The 18,504-nt window shown below is 48.1% G+C and overlaps 1 protein-coding gene across 1 annotated transcript in view; it reads left to right on the top strand.

Annotated features, from left to right (window-relative positions):
- The first annotated feature begins 4,448 nt into the window (after positions 1-4,448).
- XPNPEP2 (X-prolyl aminopeptidase 2) overlaps positions 4,449-18,504 on the top strand; it is a 30,058-nt gene continuing 16,002 nt past the window's right edge. The window contains exons 1-7 of the mRNA XM_088028526.1: positions 4,449-4,488; positions 10,995-11,071; positions 12,836-12,946; positions 14,096-14,159; positions 15,059-15,163; positions 15,412-15,498; positions 16,397-16,543. Of these exons, the coding sequence (XP_087884652.1) occupies positions 4,449-4,488; positions 10,995-11,071; positions 12,836-12,946; positions 14,096-14,159; positions 15,059-15,163; positions 15,412-15,498; positions 16,397-16,543 (631 nt within the window). The remainder of the gene's footprint in view (positions 4,489-10,994; positions 11,072-12,835; positions 12,947-14,095; positions 14,160-15,058; positions 15,164-15,411; positions 15,499-16,396; positions 16,544-18,504) is intronic.

Genomic DNA, 18,504 nt, shown 5'->3' with positions numbered 1-18,504 from the left:
GTGGCCCGAGCTGGAACACTATGGGGAGGGAGGTGGCTGGAGCAGCTGGGAGCCGCCTGAACATCTCTCTCTCTCTCTCTCTCTCTCTCTCCAGATGGTTTCAGGGCCTCTCCAAAATGCCTCCCAAATGGGCTACTTTGAGCTTCCTCATAGCCTAGAGGTCTCAGGGTAGGTGGACTGCTTACACAGCAGCTGAAGGCTTTGCAAGTGAGGATCTCATGTTTCCATACACCAACAACAAACAAGCCACAAAGAACTTAAGAAAACAATTTCATTTATAATAGCATGAGAATAAGATCTCTATCAATAAATATATAAACAAGGAAGTGAAACTCTTTCTTTTTTAAAGATTTTATTTATTTATTTGAGAGAGAGAGAATGAGAGATAGAGAGCACGAGAGGGAAGAGGGTCAGAGGGAGAAGCAGACTCCCTGCTGAGCAGGGAGCCCGATGTGGGACTCGATCCCGGGACTCCAGGATCATGGCCTGAGCCGAAGGCAGTCGTCCAACCAACTGAGCCACCCAGGCGCCCGGAAGTGAAATTCTTATATACTGAAAAGTACAAAACATCGCTTACCAAAACAAATGAAAGAAGGCCTTGGAAAGACATCCTTTGCTCGTGGACTGGAAGACTTAATGTTGTGAAGATGGTAGTATTGCCCAAAGTGAGCTAAAAATTCAATGCAATCCCTATCAAAATTCCAATGGCGTTTTTGTGCAGAAAAGGAAGCTGAGCATCTAATTCATGTGAAATTACAAGGGGGTTTGATGGCCCAAACAATTTTGAAAAAGAAGAATAACGCTGTAGGACTCACACTTTCTGGTTTCAAAGCTTACCACAAAGCTACAGTAACCAAAACAGTGTGGTACTGGAATAAAGACAGACAGAAAAGCCAATGCAATAGAACAGAGTCCAGAAATAAACCCTAACACTTATTGCCAATTGATTTCTGACAAGGGTGCTCAGGTCATTATACAAAAATTAACTCAAAATGAGCCAATGACCTAAATATAAGAGAAAAAAATTATAAAACCCTTAGAAGAAAGCGTGGAGGTAAATCTTTATGACCTTGGATTTGGCAAAGGGTTCTTAGATATGACACCAAAAGCCAAGCAACAAAAGAACAAAAAATAGATAAACCGGATTTCATCAAAATGATAAACTTTTGTTCATCAAAGGGCATTATCAAGAAAGTGAAAAGATAACCTACAGAATGGGAAAAAATATTTGAAAACCATGTCTCTGATAAGGGCTTAGTGTCCAGGATATATAAATAACTCTCACAAATCAAACCAATTTTAAAACGGGCAAGGGACTTGAATAAACATTTCTCCAAAGAAGATATCCAAATGGCCAAAAAGGGCATGAAAAGATGCTCAGCATTATTAATCCTTAAGAAAATTCAAATCATAACCATGAGATACCACTTCATACCTATTAAGTATGGCTATCGTTTAAAAAAAAAAAAGGAAAATAACAAGCATTAGCAAGGCCATGGAGAAATTGAAGCCCTTGTACACTGCTGGTAGGAATGTAAAATGGTGTGGAAAATAGTTCAGTGATTCTTCAAAAAGTTAAACATAGAATTATCCAATGATCTAGCAATTCCACTTCTAGGTATATACTCCAAAGAATTGAAAACAGATGTTAAAACAAAAACTCATACATGAATGTTCATAGCAGCACTCTTCACAATGGCCAAAAGGTGGAAACAGCCTAAATTTCCATCAGTGGATGAATGGGTGAACAAATTGTGATATATCCATACAACGGCATATGATTCAGCCGTAAAAAGAATGAAGTACTGAAACATGGGTGAACCTTGAAGACATTACTCCAGGTGAAAGAAGCCAGAAAGGAAAGGTCACATAGTGTATGATTCCACGTATTCTGACGTGTCCAGAATAGGTAATTCTACAGAGACAGAAGGTAGATTAGTCGCTGCCAGGGGCAGGGAGAAGGGGGAGAAAATGAGTACGGGGTTTCATTGTGGAGTGATGGAAATGTTTTGGAACTACACAGGGGTGGTGGTTGTACAACATTGTGAATATATTAAATGTCACTGAATTGTTCACTTTAAAATGGCTGATTTTATGTTATGTAAATTTCACCTCTTTTTTTTTTTTTTTAAGAAAAAGGAGTATTTTGGCAAGCAAGGCAGGAACTGTACCGAATTTTCTGATCTAGCCTCAGAAGCCACATGGTGTCACTTTCACCATATGTTATTAGTCAAGACAGTCACAAAAATCCACCCAGCTTCAAAGGGAGTAGACATAGTCCCCCACTCCCAAGGGGAGAACACCTCAAAGGTCATTGCTGACTCTAACTAGAGCACCTGTGGTGGAGTCATAGGGGCTGAAATCAGGCCACGGTGGGTGAGGGTGAGGGTGGAAAACTTGACAGAAAGGCATAAAATACCTGAATCAATGAAGAGACATGGTATGTTCCAGAATAAGAAGGCCCAGTCTTAGAAAGATAGACATTCTCTCCAGATTAACTCATACATTTACTACAATCTCAACTTGAATCAATAACAGAATTTTGTCGGGCTTGAGGAGCTGATCTTGAGATCACCTAAAGAAGAAACTGCAATTATGACAAAGTAATATTTGGGTTTTTGTTTGTTTGTTTTTGGTTTAGGTTTTTTTTTTTTTTGACCATTTGTTTATTTCTTTTTTTTTATAAGGGTATTTATTTATTTATTTTTTAAAGAGATTTTATTTTTATTTATTTGACAGAGACAGACAGCCAGAGAGGGAACACAAGCAGGGGGAGCAGGAGAGGGAGAAGCAGGCCTCCCGCAGAGCGGGGAGCCCGATGCGGGGCTTGATCCCAGAACCCTGGGCTCATCACCTGAGCCAAAGGCAGACACTTAATGACTGAGCCACCCAGGTGCCCTGACCATTTGTTTATTTCTAAAACATGACTAGGGGACTTTTTTTTTTTTTAAAGAGAGAGAGCGGGGAGGGGCAGAGGGAGAGAGAGAGAATCTTTAAGCAGGCTCCATGGAGCCCGAGGTGGGGCCCGATCTCAAAACCAAGAGTTGGATGCTCACCCCGCTGAGCCACCCAGGTGCCCTGACAAAGAAGTACTTCTAAAGGGGGAGGAAGGCTTGTACTAGCAGCTCCCAAAACAAAACATAGACTATATTAATTAAAACAGTGGGATGGGGCGCCTGGGTGGCTCAGTCGTTAAGCGTCTGCCTTCGGCTCAGGTCATGATCCCAGGGTCCTGGGATCGAGTCCCACATCGGGCTCCCTGCTCAGCGGGAAGCCTGCTTCTCCCTCTCCCACTCCCCCTGCTTGTGTTCCTGCTCTCACTGTCTCTCTCTGTCAAATAAATAAATAAAATCTTAAAAAAAATAAAAATAAGAAAAAAAATAAAACAGTGGGATGTTGGCACAAATCAATCCATTGGACAAAATAGAGTCTGGTACAGCCCCGTGAAGGCATATTGCAAATCAGTGAGAAAACTGTACTAATCATTAAGTGATGTTGGGATGAATAGTTGTCCAACTTAGAAGAAGAAACCCCAAATCACGTTGGATCTGTACCTCTTACCATATCCAAATATGAATTCTAGATGAAATAATGAGCTAAATACACATGCACTCTCTCTCTTTCTCTCTCTCTCTCTCTCACACACACACACACGCACACAAATAAAAAACTCTGTAAGAAAATGTGGGATAATATTTTCTTTTCAAGTAGATCACAAATCCTAGAAATCATAAAATAATACCTTGATAGATTTTTTTTTTACTACATAAAAAACTATGTCTTTAAAAGACAAAGCTAAAAGGGAGAAAATATTTGTGGCATATAAATATTTGTACTATGTCAAACGTATAATGGAGAAATATGTAAAATATATCAAGATCTTTTTAAACCAATAAGAAAGACAAACAACCCAACAAGAAAATGGGCTAAGGAAAGGAATAGGTATTCAGAGATGAAAAAATAAAAGACAAATAAAACATACAGAAACATAGTCAACCTTTAGTAGCAATAGGGTAAATACAAATAAAACAACAAGAAACCAATTTTCACCCATCAAGTTGGAAAAAATCTTTTAAAATTGATGACATATGTGTTGATTAGGTTGTGGAAACAGTTATTTTCATACCCTGTTAGTATGAGTGTGACCTGGCATAGCTTTTCTTGGATGGCAGTTTGATAGAATCTACTGACATGAGAAATGCATACTTTCTACTTCTAGATGTGGCTCCTAGAGAAATCTTTCTACGTGTGCAAAGATTTTCAGTACATTTGTTTGAAATAATGCAAAGTCAGAAACAACTAGAAGATCCATCGGTCATGGAATGCAGGCAGGTTAGGGGTCTGAGGACCAGGGTAAAAGTCTGGACTCGCCTACGAGGGCAGCAGGAAAGGGAGCCAACCCAGGACAAGAAAAAGGATCGCCGGGTAGCATCAAGAGGCCTGCTGACATGGAGCACCACGAATCTGGAGTGACTCCAACCCACAGAGGTATGATATTTTCTCCTATGAAGAAGACAGATAGTTCAAATGCCCTGGGGTTTATTCGTTCATTCAACAAATATTTCAAGTGCCTACTAAGTGCCAGGCAGTATTTCTAGGCTCTGGGATACAGCAGTGAACAAAATAAACAGTCCCTACTTTCATGGAGCTTGCATACTAGTGAGAGAGAAATAGGCAAACAGATAATAATATATTGTCAGGTAAATGCTCTGAAGGTAAATAAAGCAGCATAAGAAGATAAAGAATGACAGAGGCACTGTTCAAATAAGATCAGGGAAGGTCTTTCTGTGGAGGTAACATTTGAATAGAGGTCTGAAGGAAGCAAAGTGAGCCATGTTGATATCTGGAAAAAGAGCATTCCTATTAGTGGGAACAGTGTGTGCAAAGGCCTTGGGGTAGGAGTGTGGTTTACTTGAAGATGGAGATTGGCAGGATGGATGTAGTGGAAGGACAGAGGTACAGAAAAGTTAAATGTGCTAATTAAAGGGAAGTTGGAGTGATGGATTATGTTACCTGGACCAAATAGGGAGGGAAGTGAGATTGGGGATGCTGATAAATGGATAGGAAGAACATAAGGTAAGTGACAGGAAATTTTGGTGAGGTAAAAAAAGCAGGTATGATAGGAGTAAGGGAGAGAGGACTATTGACAGAAGGATAAGAGAACGTGGCCAGAGAATGGGAAGCTGGAGTTCACTATATCAGAGAACGGCAATCCCAAGCAATGACAAGGCCCAAGATGCTCCTTTTGGTGTGGGAGGTTGAGGAGAAGTGGAGGAGAAAGGCTTTCAATTGAGGGGCTTGAACTTGAAGAACCAAGACATCAGGTAGATTGTTGAAAGGAAACTTGATGTCACGCAGAGTAACAGCAGACGTGAGGGGAAGAGGCAGCTGTGAGCCACGGTCCTCTCCACAACTGGGGAAGTGTTGGGAGGCAGATGGTGGGATCTGTGACAAAGGCAGTAAGAAGACTAACAGGGAAATTCAACCTAGCAAGGGGGTCAGGGCAAGCTTCCCAGATGAAGTGACACTTGAGGTGAGACTTGAAGGAGAAGGAGTTCACAGGGCAAGAGAGGAAGCAAGGGCATTCCAGGTGGAGAAAAAAAGAACAAGCAAAGTCCCTGTGGCTAGATGGGGCATGACGAATATTCGAGACTGACGGAAGGGCAGTGTGGTTGGCATGGACACAGTGAGGAGAGAGGCATAAGCTGACAGAGAAGTAAAAAGGGATCAGGCTACCAAAGACAGATGGTTGGGAGAGTGCCCAAGGACCACCAAATAGAGGCTTACGTGGAACTGACTGGAACCTTGGTGAGCCACGGTGGTACTCTAACCACATAGGTGCTGAGAAGATGAGGGGGCAGCATAGGTTTGCACCATGACTTGCTGAGCTTAGCACTCAGCCAGGGCTCACGATCTGACTCAGTCTGTGCCCACAGAACCAAACCAATCTAACTGGCTCACAAGGGGCTCCAGCCAGGCGCACTGTGCCTTGCTAACAAAGTTCCTGGACCATAACTACCACCTTATTCCATGAGGAGAAGGAGCCTCCTGCTGGAAGGGAGCTGCCCACTGCATCCTCTAATCACAGCAAAGGGAAGCCCAACCCTCATTCTGAGGGGATAAACCCCCTTCCTGCTGCCTGGCCGGCTGGGGGGTGAGGTTCTGGGTCTCATCACGGCAAAGACCAGCTTCTATGAAACTGACTCATGCCTCCATCCCCTGTGACCACCCCTATATTTATACACATGCGCGCACACACACCCTCCCCGGGGCACAGTCCAGAAGATGGGGGAGGGGTGCCTGCTTGGTTTATTTGCTTCCAGGGTTGACACTTCAAGCCAGCTGATCTTTGCTATATTAACTGCCATTTCAGCAGTGCTGGATGTCAGGGGCAGAGAGGTCAAGGTACAGACGACACCGGTTTTTGCTGTAGTTACATATTTGACTTCACCCACCCTCATACCGCATTGACTCTTTATGGCAAGCACGTTCTGAGAGCTTCACAAACATGAACTAATTTAGTCCTCATCATCTTGCTAAGAGATTAGTCCTAGGGACGCCTGGGTGGCTCAGTTGGTTAAGCGGCTGCCTTCAGCTCAGGTCATGATCCTGGGGTCCTGGGATCGAGTTCCGCATCGGCCTCCCTCTGCCCTGCAGGGAGCCTGCTTCTCCCTCTCCCTCTGCCTGCCACTCCCCCGGCTTGTGCTCTCTCTATCTGTCAAATAAATAAAGTCTTAAAAAAAAAAAAAGAGGGTGCCTGGGTGGCTCAGTCATTAAGTGTCTGCCTTCGGCTCAGGTCATGATCCCAGGGTCCTGGGATCGAGTCCCGCATCGGGCTCCCTGCTGAGCAGGGAGCCTGGGCTTCTCCCTCTGCCCCTCTCTCTCTCTCTCTCTGTCTCTTATGAATAAATAAATAAAATCTTTAAAAAAATTTAAAAAAAGAACTTAGTCCTAGTATTACCGCATTTCACAGGTGAGGAAACTGTGGGCTCAAAGAAGCGAAGTCACTTGCCCGAGACCATGAAGCCAGTGGGTGACAGAGCTGGGTACTAAAACCCCCGGCAGTCTGGCTCCACTGGGGAAGGCGGGGTGTTTGACCTAAAAGGCTGTCTTCGGGGTCCCTCCTCGGCATGGCCCCGTCAAGTCCACCTGCTTGCCCTTCAGGATGGCTATCACAGTGTACAAGGGGCTATAGGGCCTCCGGGGGGACATTTCCCCCGTCCTCTGGTCTCTGGGAATCATGTTGTTCCCAGTCCTGGAATGGGGCTGAGGGGGACGGGGAAAAGACAGTGGGAGGGTCAGCGGTCCCAGAGCCACACAGGGTTCTCACAGTCGTCATCTCTGGCCTATCCTCTGAGGCTGTGCCCTCTGCCTTTACTCCTGGAGGTGGAGTTCACTGAAGCTCCTCACTCATTTCAATTCCCCTCCTTCAGGGAGTCCCATGAAGACCCCCTTCCCCTCTTCCAAATGGGTCTTTTTTATTGTATTCGGATGGATTACTTGAAAGCCACCTTAAACTTAAACTTGTGGATGGAAGCGGAGTGTAAATACATTAAAAATAAAATCAAAAGTTTGCCTCTGGGTTCCCTCACTGGGACCTTACCAATGGTTAGTAGGTAAGTACCTGTCCATTGGGTCTGTTTGGCTCTCGGAAGTATTGCTTTCTGGCCGAGCGTTCTAGAGGGCATTTACTGGGAGCTGCCTATAGGCGCTGGTGCAGTGAGCTGCCCACTGGTGCCCTGGGTGTGGAGACAAGGCTGGCCCCGTATTCCCCACTTCCCCTGTAGGGACTCACGCTGGTTAGGAGTGATCCATACTTCAGGGGAACCAAAGCCTTGTTCTAGAAGCTGTGGCAGAAAGGACATGTCCAGTTCACCAAATGTGTCTTCTGGGAGCCCTCAAACTCCCCTGTTTGAGTCTTTTTCCCTCGTCAGTGGCATGCCCTGATCCCTCCAAATGGGGCCTTCATTTCCTCCCACGTAGGAATGGCTCCAATGGCTGAGCGGTGAGTGGGCCGCCCCCCCCCGCCCCCCCCGCCCCCCGGGGAGAAGGGTGTGCTTCCTCGGCCAGTGGCTGGCAGCACTTTTACAGAGTGGGCTCTCCTAAGGGGACTCACCCCAGCTGAAGAAAGTAGCTCTCCAGCTGTAACCAGCTTCCCCGAGGCGTGCAGTGGGGCTTCCCAAACACTAGGGAGAGAGGACACTGGCTTTTTCTGAGACGGGCCAGCTCAGAGGAGGAGGAAGGATAAACATTCCTCTCGGAGCCAGAGCCTGGGGTGGGGGAGCTAATGGGAAACAGCTTGCTGGAAGGAGGGGGACAGAATTCAGGAATGACGGGGGCGGGCTGCTGAAGAGGGGGCAGGGGGGAGGAGCAGGCTGATGGAGACCAGCGGCTGCTCTTCTGCCCTGGGGATCTTTGGACTCCGCACGGGGCGGGCTCGGAGAGCGCGAGCTTCCCCACCCACCCGGACTCCCGAGGCCCGACTCCCTGGAGTCCTCAGATACAGGACACCAGAGTGGGACTCTCCATCCCCTGGCCGGACGCCTCCTCCCCATCGCCAGCCCCAGCCCCCTGGCTGCTCCTGTCCTGGGAAGGCCTGGAGGAAGAGGCCAGGGAAACAGCCCTGCCCCTTCCCCCCCATCCCTCCATCCACCCAGCACCAGCATCTGGAGACCCCATGGCCTGGGCTCGCTGGGGCTGCTGCCCCTGGCTTGTCCTCCTCTGTGGTATGTGCATCCTGGTCCCTCCCTCCCACGCCGGGAGGGCAGGTCCAGCTGGAGAGCAGCTCTGGCCTCTCCCCTCTGGGCTCAGAAAGGGTTGGAGGAAGGGCTGGGGCCCAGGTTGTCTCTTTCTCTCTTGGTCCTCCTCTCTGTCTTGAGAAAGAGGAGCCCCGGGGCCAGTCCTTGGGGTCCTCCAGACTCAGGTCAAGTCGGGCTTGGCACCTTTCCATTCCCACCTGTTAAAGAAAAGATGATTCTGGCACTTGTTAAGAGTAAGGAAGACTTTATTCAGAACTATTGCAATAAGGGCACTGCAATAGGGGAGAAAGATCGGGCTCAACTCTGAACACAGCAAAGATGGCTGAGGACTTACAGCCAACGAACAGAGGGAGGGGGACAGTGGATGGAAAATTACTTACTAAGAGGAGACATCAGGGGTGGGGGGGTTCTCGCTAAGCCAACTTAATAGGATTCTTGCTGGAGGCAGGCCAGGGTGAAGAGATACAAAGGGTGAAGGATGAGGAATTTGATCAGATAGCAAAGGTGATCAGATATTAAGGGTGGGGGATTGTCTCCAAACTGGCTTAGCAAGATTCTTATTGAGGACTGGGTGAGGCAGGCCCAGCAAGGACAAGATGGACATGGACCAAGTCAAATCCAAGTAAAGAGGCTCCAAGGCAACTAAACTAAACTAGTTAGGCAACTAACGTTCGGTCTTTGTCACTCCTCTGGTGCCCTGTTTTCCTCTTTGGTCACAACGAGATGCCCAGCTCCGTGCCCTCCACCCCCACGCCACCCCCACGCCACCCCCAGCCTTAGGGAGGCCTCCCTTCCCTTCCCACTCCGTCAGCAGGACCCGGCTCAGTCAGTCAGCACCCAATTCCTGAGCACCTCCCCAGTGCCAGGCCCTGTGTCAGGGAGCACAGAGAGATTCAGCTGCACAGCCTGCCCTTGGGAGCCCCAGCGCCGGCCTCAGAGAACAGCAATCTGGGTGTCCCGAGGGACACAGGTTGACGGAATCTTGCTTCTCGTGTTGGCATCTCAGCATCACCATTTTGCCAACGATCTCTTCCTACAGAAACGGGATCATTTTTTTAGATCAACAGTATGGGATCTCATCTCCCTGCTGAGTTTATGAGACCAAGACAGCCGGGCAGGGTATTTATGGTGTTAGATGCCAGCCACCCTCCTATCCGTAGCTCAACCCACTCAAAGTAAAAGTACAGTGTCTCCCCATACCCAGGCCCCCATTACGCTCTGAGGAGATCCGGGGGCTGGAGGGAAGGACTAGCAGAGACCACAGGACTTTCGGGGCTGGAAGGCCCCGAGCCTGTAGGACTTAGCCCAGTGTCTGACACACAGTAGGTACGCAGGAAATGTTTGCCAGTGAATACTGGGTGACTCTCCTTGGATCACACCGAATTTGGGGCAGAGCCCAAATTGGAAACTAAGTCTTCATATACTCTGTCCTTTCCATGGAAGGGTTGACTTTTTGTACTCAGATGACTGGGGTTCGAATCCCGGCTTTACCACTGACTCACTGCGGTAAAACTTGGACAAGTTACCAAACCTATCTGGGCTTTAGCCTCCTCCTCTATAGAAAACAGACGGTAATACCCACCTCACGGGTTTGTTGCAAGTATAGAATAAGATACTATAGATAAATTACTGAGCTCTGGCACATAGTAAAAGATCTTTAAATGCTAACCTACCTTTCTCCACCAGGCGACGGTGTCAGACTGGGATCAACTGTTTTATGTATTTAAAATGGGCCTGGAATGAGAGCCAGAGATTTGGATTGTAATAAATGGCACAAGTGGGCCTTGAATTTAAGTAAACCCAATATATATAAAATTAGATTTATAGAAGGGTAAAATGAAGGTGGGGTGATTATTTAGCAAGATCCTCTAGAGCATTTCAAAGAAAATGTGATTACAACAATTTAATTTACACACAACAGTTCGGTAAACCCCGAAAAGACCCGATTAGATTAGAAGGGAAAAATTGATTTAATGAGCACTAAAACCCCTGCAAAAGTGGCCATCACTTGTCGATGAAACAGGTTTCTTTGATTGTGACCCAGGGTGCCAACCCATTCCGCCTAATTTCCTATGAAGTGTGATTATTTTTATCCTCGAGTTGGACAGCACTGCTTGTTTAAAAGGATGGAGACCCGGTGGGGACGGGGAGTGCGATTTAGGAGACCAAGTCCATGTGCTCTCTAGAAGCTAACCGGTCTCCAAGTGACCCTGAATTTTTTCCCCCGGTTTCTAGCTTTGGGTGCCTGGGGCCACCCAAAACAAGTGGACCTGAGAGGAGAAGATGTGAGAAACTGTTCCCTCAGCCCTCCGGTAAGGCCCCGCCCCGGCCCCGCCCCTCAGCTCCCATCTCCTCCCATCCCCCCATAGGCTCAGTTGCAGGCCTTTCCCTCTACCAGCCTTTCTCCTCACTTCCGGACTCTGGGGCCCCTGTTTCTGATTAACATCCCTCAGGGCGAGCAGCACATTCTCAGGTGTCTGACATCCCCCATCCCACCCTCCTACCCACCCACCTCTCCCACAGCAGGATATCTACTTCCGTCCTGGCCTGGGCCGCCCCACTGTGGGGGGGGGGGAGGGCGGGAAGGAGGGTGGAGGGTGGAGGCCCCTAGCTAGCCTTCGGGCGGAGGCTAGGCAGAGGCAAGCAGGAGGATGGGAGGAAAGAAAACAAAAGTTCTAAAGGAACAGCGCAGAGGGCGGCACAGAAGGGAGGAGGGAGGAAGACAGAACTAGAAAAGCCGGCGGAAAGGAGGAGAGCGAGGCCTAGGGTGTGACTGGGGAGAAGGCCAGGCATATTGGAGCTGAAAGGTCAGCGGCTTCCTACCTGGAGATCAGAAGATTCTTTCCATAACCAGATTAGGGCGAAAGAGCTTCCTCGGGCCGGGGCAGGCCGGAGGTGAAAGCTGGTGGGCTGCCAGCAGTCCCCTAAGCCTCAGGCCCAATGGGGTACATCTGCTTGCAGCATCAACTTTATGAGACCACTGGGGCAGGCAGGTGGGTAGGTTTTTATATAAAAACAAACATGGCTATGTCATTGAGTGGAAGGTAAAACAAAAAAACCCACACTTTTTTTTAAATTTTTTAAATTGTTTTTTTAAAAATTTAAACATTTTTAAAAATGAAAAAAATTAAAATAAAAATTTTTTTAAAATAAATTTTAAAAAATAATTTTTTAATTTTTTTAAAAGATTTTATTTCTTTATTTGACAGAGAGACACAGCGAGAGAGGGAACACAAGCAGGGGGAGTGGGAGAGGGAGAAGCAGGCTTCCCGCAGAGCAGGGAGCCCGAAGCGGGACTCGATCCCAGGACCCTGGGATCATGACCTGAGCCGAAGGCAGATGCTGAAGGACTGAGCCACCCAGGCGCCCCACACATTTTTCATTTTAAAGATAAACCAGCCTTTAAAGAAATGTCTGGCTTAGAGGGGGATCTTTCTGGATAATGTCCCAAACTGCTGGGGGTACTCATTCATTCCCCTCTGCCATTTGGGACCAGTGAGTGGAAACTCGAAAAAGTCCCCAACGTAGGATTGCCAGATGAAATACAGGACGCCCACTTACATCTGAATTTCAAATAATGACTATGTGTTTTAGTTTAAGTATGCCCCAAATAGCACATGGGACATACTTATTCTAAAACATTGTATGTTGCTTATCTGAAATTCAAATGTGACTGGATGGATATCCTGTATTTTGATTTGCCAGATTGGCACCTCTGCCTCCAAGGTATCCCGAGAAAGACCGTCCCTCTAGCGGGGCCCAGTGCCAGGGCTCGGCTTCCCACAGTTCTCAGCCATGCCCCCCACCCCAGACTCAGGTCCCATTTTTGTCACAAGGAGTTCCTCTCCAAGTTCTTCAACACCTCCATCTCTGGCTCAGCCCAGGCCCCTTAATCTAGACTAACCCGTAACATCAGCTGCCGCCCCGTTCCTCTCCAGGCTGGCCCAGCCTACCTACCCCCAACACCTGCCTAAGGAGAAGGTGGCAGCCCCTCCGCACGCTGGGGCCCGGGCATGATTCTCTCTAAGCAGTGTGTGTCTGTGTGTGTGTCTTTGTGTCTTCCTGTCACCTGTCAGTACCTTCCAGTTACTGCGGTCAATACCACGGCGCAGCTCACAGCCCTCCGCCAGCAGATGCACGTCCAGAATCTTTCTGCCTACATCATCCCCGAAACAGATGCCCACATGGTGAGGGACAGCTCCTCCCGCACCCTTGCCCTCTGCTATCCTGGGTCGACCACCAATGAGAACAGCTCACAAACCAGAGGCCATCAAGTCTCAGAAGATGAAGGCAGAGAAAGGATTCAAAAGGCGAAGGGAAGGAAGGAGGGGTCTTGGACATGGGAGTTTTAAGGCAGCTGAGAGAATGTATTCCTTTACATAGGAGAGAAGACACTGCCAAATCTCCTTGACTTCGGGCAATGAAACTGCCAACAAGTTCAGAATCGATTTTGATCAATTCTTAGATGGCAGATCCAGAATGAATGTTTAGGGTACTCTGGCCCTAGCAGGTTAGAGTGTGGGCTAGGAATTGGACTGGAGGAATTCTAACCTTCCCATAACCTGATGGATGGAGCATTGGAATGATCCAGAGGCGCGGACTACAAGAGTTTGAGGTGTAGGTTGGGGGAGGGGAGCAGACAGGAAACAAGATTGTCTGAGTAAGAACTGCTTTCCCCCAAGCAGCGCCCCTGCGCACCCAACCCATCCTTTCCCCACCACTGGTCCCACCTCCATCCCATCCACCTTCCCAGTACTAGCCTGTTTGGAAGAGAAGGCATTGTCAGTGTTAATAAGATTGTTTCAGTTTGTTTTCCCACCTTGGGAAACTTCTGTTTCCCACCTGTCTCAACGTCTCTGAGCCTCAGTTTCCTCTTCGGCAAAATGGAAATATTGAGATCTCTCTTGAAGGATGATGATGATCAAAATACAATAATGTGTGAAGCCCTCTGCAGAAGTTCTTGATGATGTACCCAGTGTTCTGTACTGGGGAGGGGCGGGACAGCTGGAGGGGAGAACCCAGAAGAACCAGAAGACATGATCTCAGACTGCGCAGAATTTGCATTCTGGCCAGGGAGATGAGATTCTTTGGCTGTTCTGCCCAGTGCTGGACTATGGGATTTAGACTCCGAGAAATACAGCTGTCCAAAGGAAGGGGGAGATCTGAGGTCTGGAGGAGTGACAGAGGACTTCCTGGAAGAGGTGCCCAGCGTGCCTGGGCTTGGATTCGACCAGACAGAAAGAACTGGGATGTGGTTGGGGGAGTCTTCCATGGGGTGTGTGTGGGGGGGTCTAACACCATGGAAACAGCTAACGATGGTGTTATTGATTTCCTAGAGTGAGTACATCGGCAATCGCGACAAGAGGCGTGCGTGGATTACGGGCTTTACAGGGTCTGCAGGTGAGAGCCATTACCCAGCCCTTCTTCCTTCTGTTGGTAGACCAGACGTGGTCACAGAGGCTCTGATATGGCCAGTTCTCAGAAGCCAGGACACCAGGACCTAGTGTCAGAGGCTCTGCCTGCCCTCCACCACTCTGAAAAGGGTTGCCAGGGCACACATCATAACCCACCAGTCACACTTCTGCACAAGGCAGACGGCCCTCCCAGCTTTGTTCCTGCGCTTACTGTCCCTGCAGCAGCCAGGCCTAGCTTAGCGCACCCTGGGCGCCATTTCTGGAACAGATGCTATGTCCACATCCAGCCACTAGGGGCCCACTGATTCCTTCACACATGGCTCACTTGGGGACACCTCACGTAGCCAAATGAGACGCAAACACAGAGGCCCCTTATGGGGTCCCAGTTTCTGAAGGGTCCTTCCAGCCTAATCCCAGCCCCTTGAATGAAATCCAAGCTTCCCTTGCTGATCCTTAAACATTCTTCCCCTGGGCTTCACGCTCCCTTGCCTTACCCGTCCTTGCCAAAATCCCTGGGTTTGGCTCCTCTGCCTGTCTTGAGCTAAGCCCCTGGTTTAGTGGCCCTATCAGCCACTGAGTCTTGATGTTAGCTACCACACCATCTTTCCTGAGAGCACCTACATGCAGCATTGACTCTTTGGGACTGCCAGAAGTGGACCCCAGTCTTCCCTCCTTAGGAGAGGCCCTCAACACAAAGCAGAGATGCCCAGGCTGGCTTCCCCCAGGGCTCCCCTTAATGTCTCCTGCCTCACTTCTTTGCAACGGAGGAGAGAAGTTCTTTCCAGAGGCCCCTTGTGACATTCTCAGAGCCAGCACCGTATTGCCCACGCATTACTACCTTCCTCACCTTCATCCTCACCTCCAAGTTTCTCTGTTCTGCCCCAGGAACTGCAGTGGTGACCATGGGGAAGGCAGGTCTCTGGACCGACAGTCGTTACTGGACCCAGGCTGAGCGGCAGATGGACTGCAACTGGGAGCTACATAAAGAAGGTAAAAGGGTCGCATGTCCCCCAAACTCTGAAACCTGGACTAGGTTCAAGAAGGCACAGGTAAGGGGATGCATGCAAAGCCATGATGGGCTTCTATGGGAGACTCTGGAAATCTGAAGCCATCCCTAATCTTTGAGGCTAACCTCAAGGAGGACAGATATGGTAGGACTGTCATAGACAGAAATCTGACTGGAAGGCCTGGGGCTGGCTCTGGAGGTGACTCTACGTTCTTTCCTGTCTTCCTCTCAGTTGACATAACTTCCATCACCACCTGGCTCCTCACTGAGGTTCCTGCCGGAGGGAGTGTGGGCTTCGACCCCTTTCTCTTCTCCATTGGTATGTTCTTCCCTCATTCTTGCATTTGTCCACACCAACAAGGGTGACTCAGCCCCTCTGGGATGTAAAGAAGCATGCCTTGGTAGAAGGAGGGACAGGTTGACTCTAAAGATAGAGTGTCTGAAGTTGTAGTTGCCGAATATTTTGCAACAAAAATTTATTCATGGATTGTGAAATGAACATACATTTAAAAGAATGAATGCAGATTTTTTTTTTTTAAGTCATGAGTACAGAGACCCAACCTAGAAGACTTGGGGAATCGTTAAGATCTAGCAGACAATAGGCCAGGATGTTCTTGAACCCAGAACCACCCTCTGTGCTCTGGAGCTCTACCAATTATGGCACTGGAATCGTTTGGGAGCCCTCTTCTGGAAGGCAGCTTGGAAGGCCAAAGGAGTTCAGTGGGTTTCTGAGCAAAGGAGCATGATCCCCTCCCCACTCTAGGAATATAGCTCCCTGAGCTCTGGGGTCCCAGCCAGATGGCCAGCCTGCCCCCACGGGTGGAGTCTTCATGAATATGTACCTAAAGGCTCCCCCTTCAGAACTGGCTTGTTTGCCAGCCTTTCTGATGACGTGAACATCACCATTCCTTTGGGCCGTGGCATGGATGCTCAGTTAAAATGGATAGTCCTGAGAAGAGGGCCGAATGGCCATTGGCACTTGAAAAGATAAGCCTAGCCAGTTGGCTGTGGGCAGTGTTGGGGTGGGCCCCAGGCAGTGAGAGGTGGCTGGGAGGTCACACCCCAGGAGGACCAGCCTGCTTGGGCCTGCTCTAGGCTGCTGAGGTGGCAGGAGTGGAGTGGGAGGCAGAGCAGACAAGGACTAATTTTGCCAGAGTCACAGTTTTTCCTGAGGTGTAAACAGGCAGGGGACGAGTGACGGCTTCCTGTCTCTGCAGGTTCCTGGGAGAGTTATGACATGGCCCTCAAAAACTCTAACATACAACTGGTGTCCATCACAGCCAACCTTGTGGACCTGGCGTGGGGGTCAGAGAAGCCTCTGGTTCCAAGCCAGCCCATTTATGCCCTGCAGGACGCATTCACAGGTGCTTGCCTAAGCTCCTTCCTCCCAGCTTGAAGCAACACGGGTCCCCACTGCTGCTCCTTGGCTGAAAATGTTGTCCTGGGAATTACCCAAGCAGTGGCTCTCCAACCTTCCTGTGCACCCGAATTGCCTGGGCTGCTTATTTAAAAAGCAGACGTCTGGGCCCGCTCATCTCAAAGAGTCTGAATCGAAAGGTCCTCAGACCATATTTAGAAAATGCAAGGAAGGGAAGAAACAAGGGAGTCGGAGCAAGATTAAAAAAAAAACAAAAACAAAAACAAAAACCCTACCCCTTTGAAGAGAAAAAATAAAAAACATGGTACGAGTTGCTTCTCTGGTAGTGGAGACCGGTTTCTATTGATTCATTCAAACCTTGACTTCCGGCCCTCCTGTAGTAAGATGATTAGGGGTCAGGTGGGCCGGCTGACAAAGGAAGTATACAACTAAGCTCAGGGTCAATCCATGGCACAAATTAGGGTTCAGGTTTTAGCCAGACCACAAAGGAAAGTTAACTGACCCCCCCCAAATTCTAACATCGATAATCTTCATCTTGACGTCATTGATACCATCTAAATACGTCATAAAAGAACAGCATGCTCTATGATTCTGGTAAGTAGTAACTAAAATCCTGACCAGGACCAGGCTACTGATGATGAATCACCATCCTGGCCACCACCACCCCCTACCTCCCCAGGAATTCTGAAAGAGCCAACGGACGTGGATTCCTAGGAGTATTGGGCAATCCGAGGGCCCCTTTCCGCACGCAAGCCCGTGCACATTTCTTGTTTGAAAAGGAGTCCAGAAAGCAGGAGGGAAATTTCAAAAAAGCAAGGATGATGAAACATGCTAAAATTGTGCCCAATTTTCTTTATCCGTTCTGATAGAACTTGCAGAATCATTCTGCATCTTGAAAAAGTTTTTAAAGAAACTTGCTATCCAAGACTGTGTAATCATAAATAAAACTCATCCCTTTCAGATAACGAAGGGCGAAGTTATGTCGGAAAGAGGAGGGGATAGAGGGGGGAAGCCTTCCAGGGACTGAGGGAGAATTCATATGGGATTTGTCACTGCCCACAAGTGATGGAATGCTGAGCCTTCATAGGCTGCTAGTCTTCAAGGAAAAGCCATCCAGAGCCGGAATTGGGCCTGGAAGCCCAAGTATAAGAGTTCTTGAGTCTATAAGCTTACGGAGACAGGCCAGACTTTCTCTCCAGCAACTGATAGGCTTTAAAGGGGACAAAGGGCAAAGAGACTGTGAAAAGTTAATTATTCAGAGATACCTATATGCATCAGGCAATTTAAATGAGCTTTCGTTTGTTGTCGCAGATTCATGAAACTTGATAACAGGATTCTAAGCAAAAGAATCCAGAGAAGCCCCCATAGCGTATGATTCCATTTGTATGAAATATCCAGTATAGGCAAATCTGTAGAGACGGAAAGCTGATGAGTGGTTTCCAGGGGCTGAACGGGGAGGGGAATGGGGAGTGACTGCTTCTGGCTACAAGGTTTCCTTTCTGGATGATAAAAATGTTCTGGAATTAGATAGTGATGGTGGTTGCACAATCGTGTGAATGTTCTTAAAGCCACTGAATGAATTTTAGCCACTTTAAAATGGCTAAAATGATAAAATTTTACGGTATGTGTATTTTACCACAATAAAATAAAATAATCCTTAAAAGGTATCATACCCAAAGCTCCGGCTCTGGTTGAGTAGTTTTTACCTGTTTGCTTAAAGCTTTTTTAAATGGCGTTAACTTACTTATGCCTGATCTCTGAGCCCAACTGGGACCCTTAATGTTTATGACCTTCTGCCAGCAAATTCTGAGCCCTGCCTAGGGGCAGACTCTTCATCTGCATTGCAGAGAATAGGAATAAAAGATGAAAACCAGAACCAGGGTACAAGCATCCTAGAAAGGGCAGTTCTGTGACACAGAGTTTCAGGACAAGTCTGGGGACTGACTG

The sequence above is a fragment of the Eumetopias jubatus genome, unplaced genomic scaffold (genome assembly GCF_037043125.1).
Source record: "Eumetopias jubatus isolate StellerSeaLion01/CBP00866 unplaced genomic scaffold, mEumJub1_p1.0 scaffold_11, whole genome shotgun sequence".
Taxonomy (NCBI): domain Eukaryota; kingdom Metazoa; phylum Chordata; class Mammalia; order Carnivora; family Otariidae; genus Eumetopias; species Eumetopias jubatus.
Note: the sequence above shows the minus strand (reverse complement) of the source record. Positions and strands in the feature narration are given on the sequence as shown.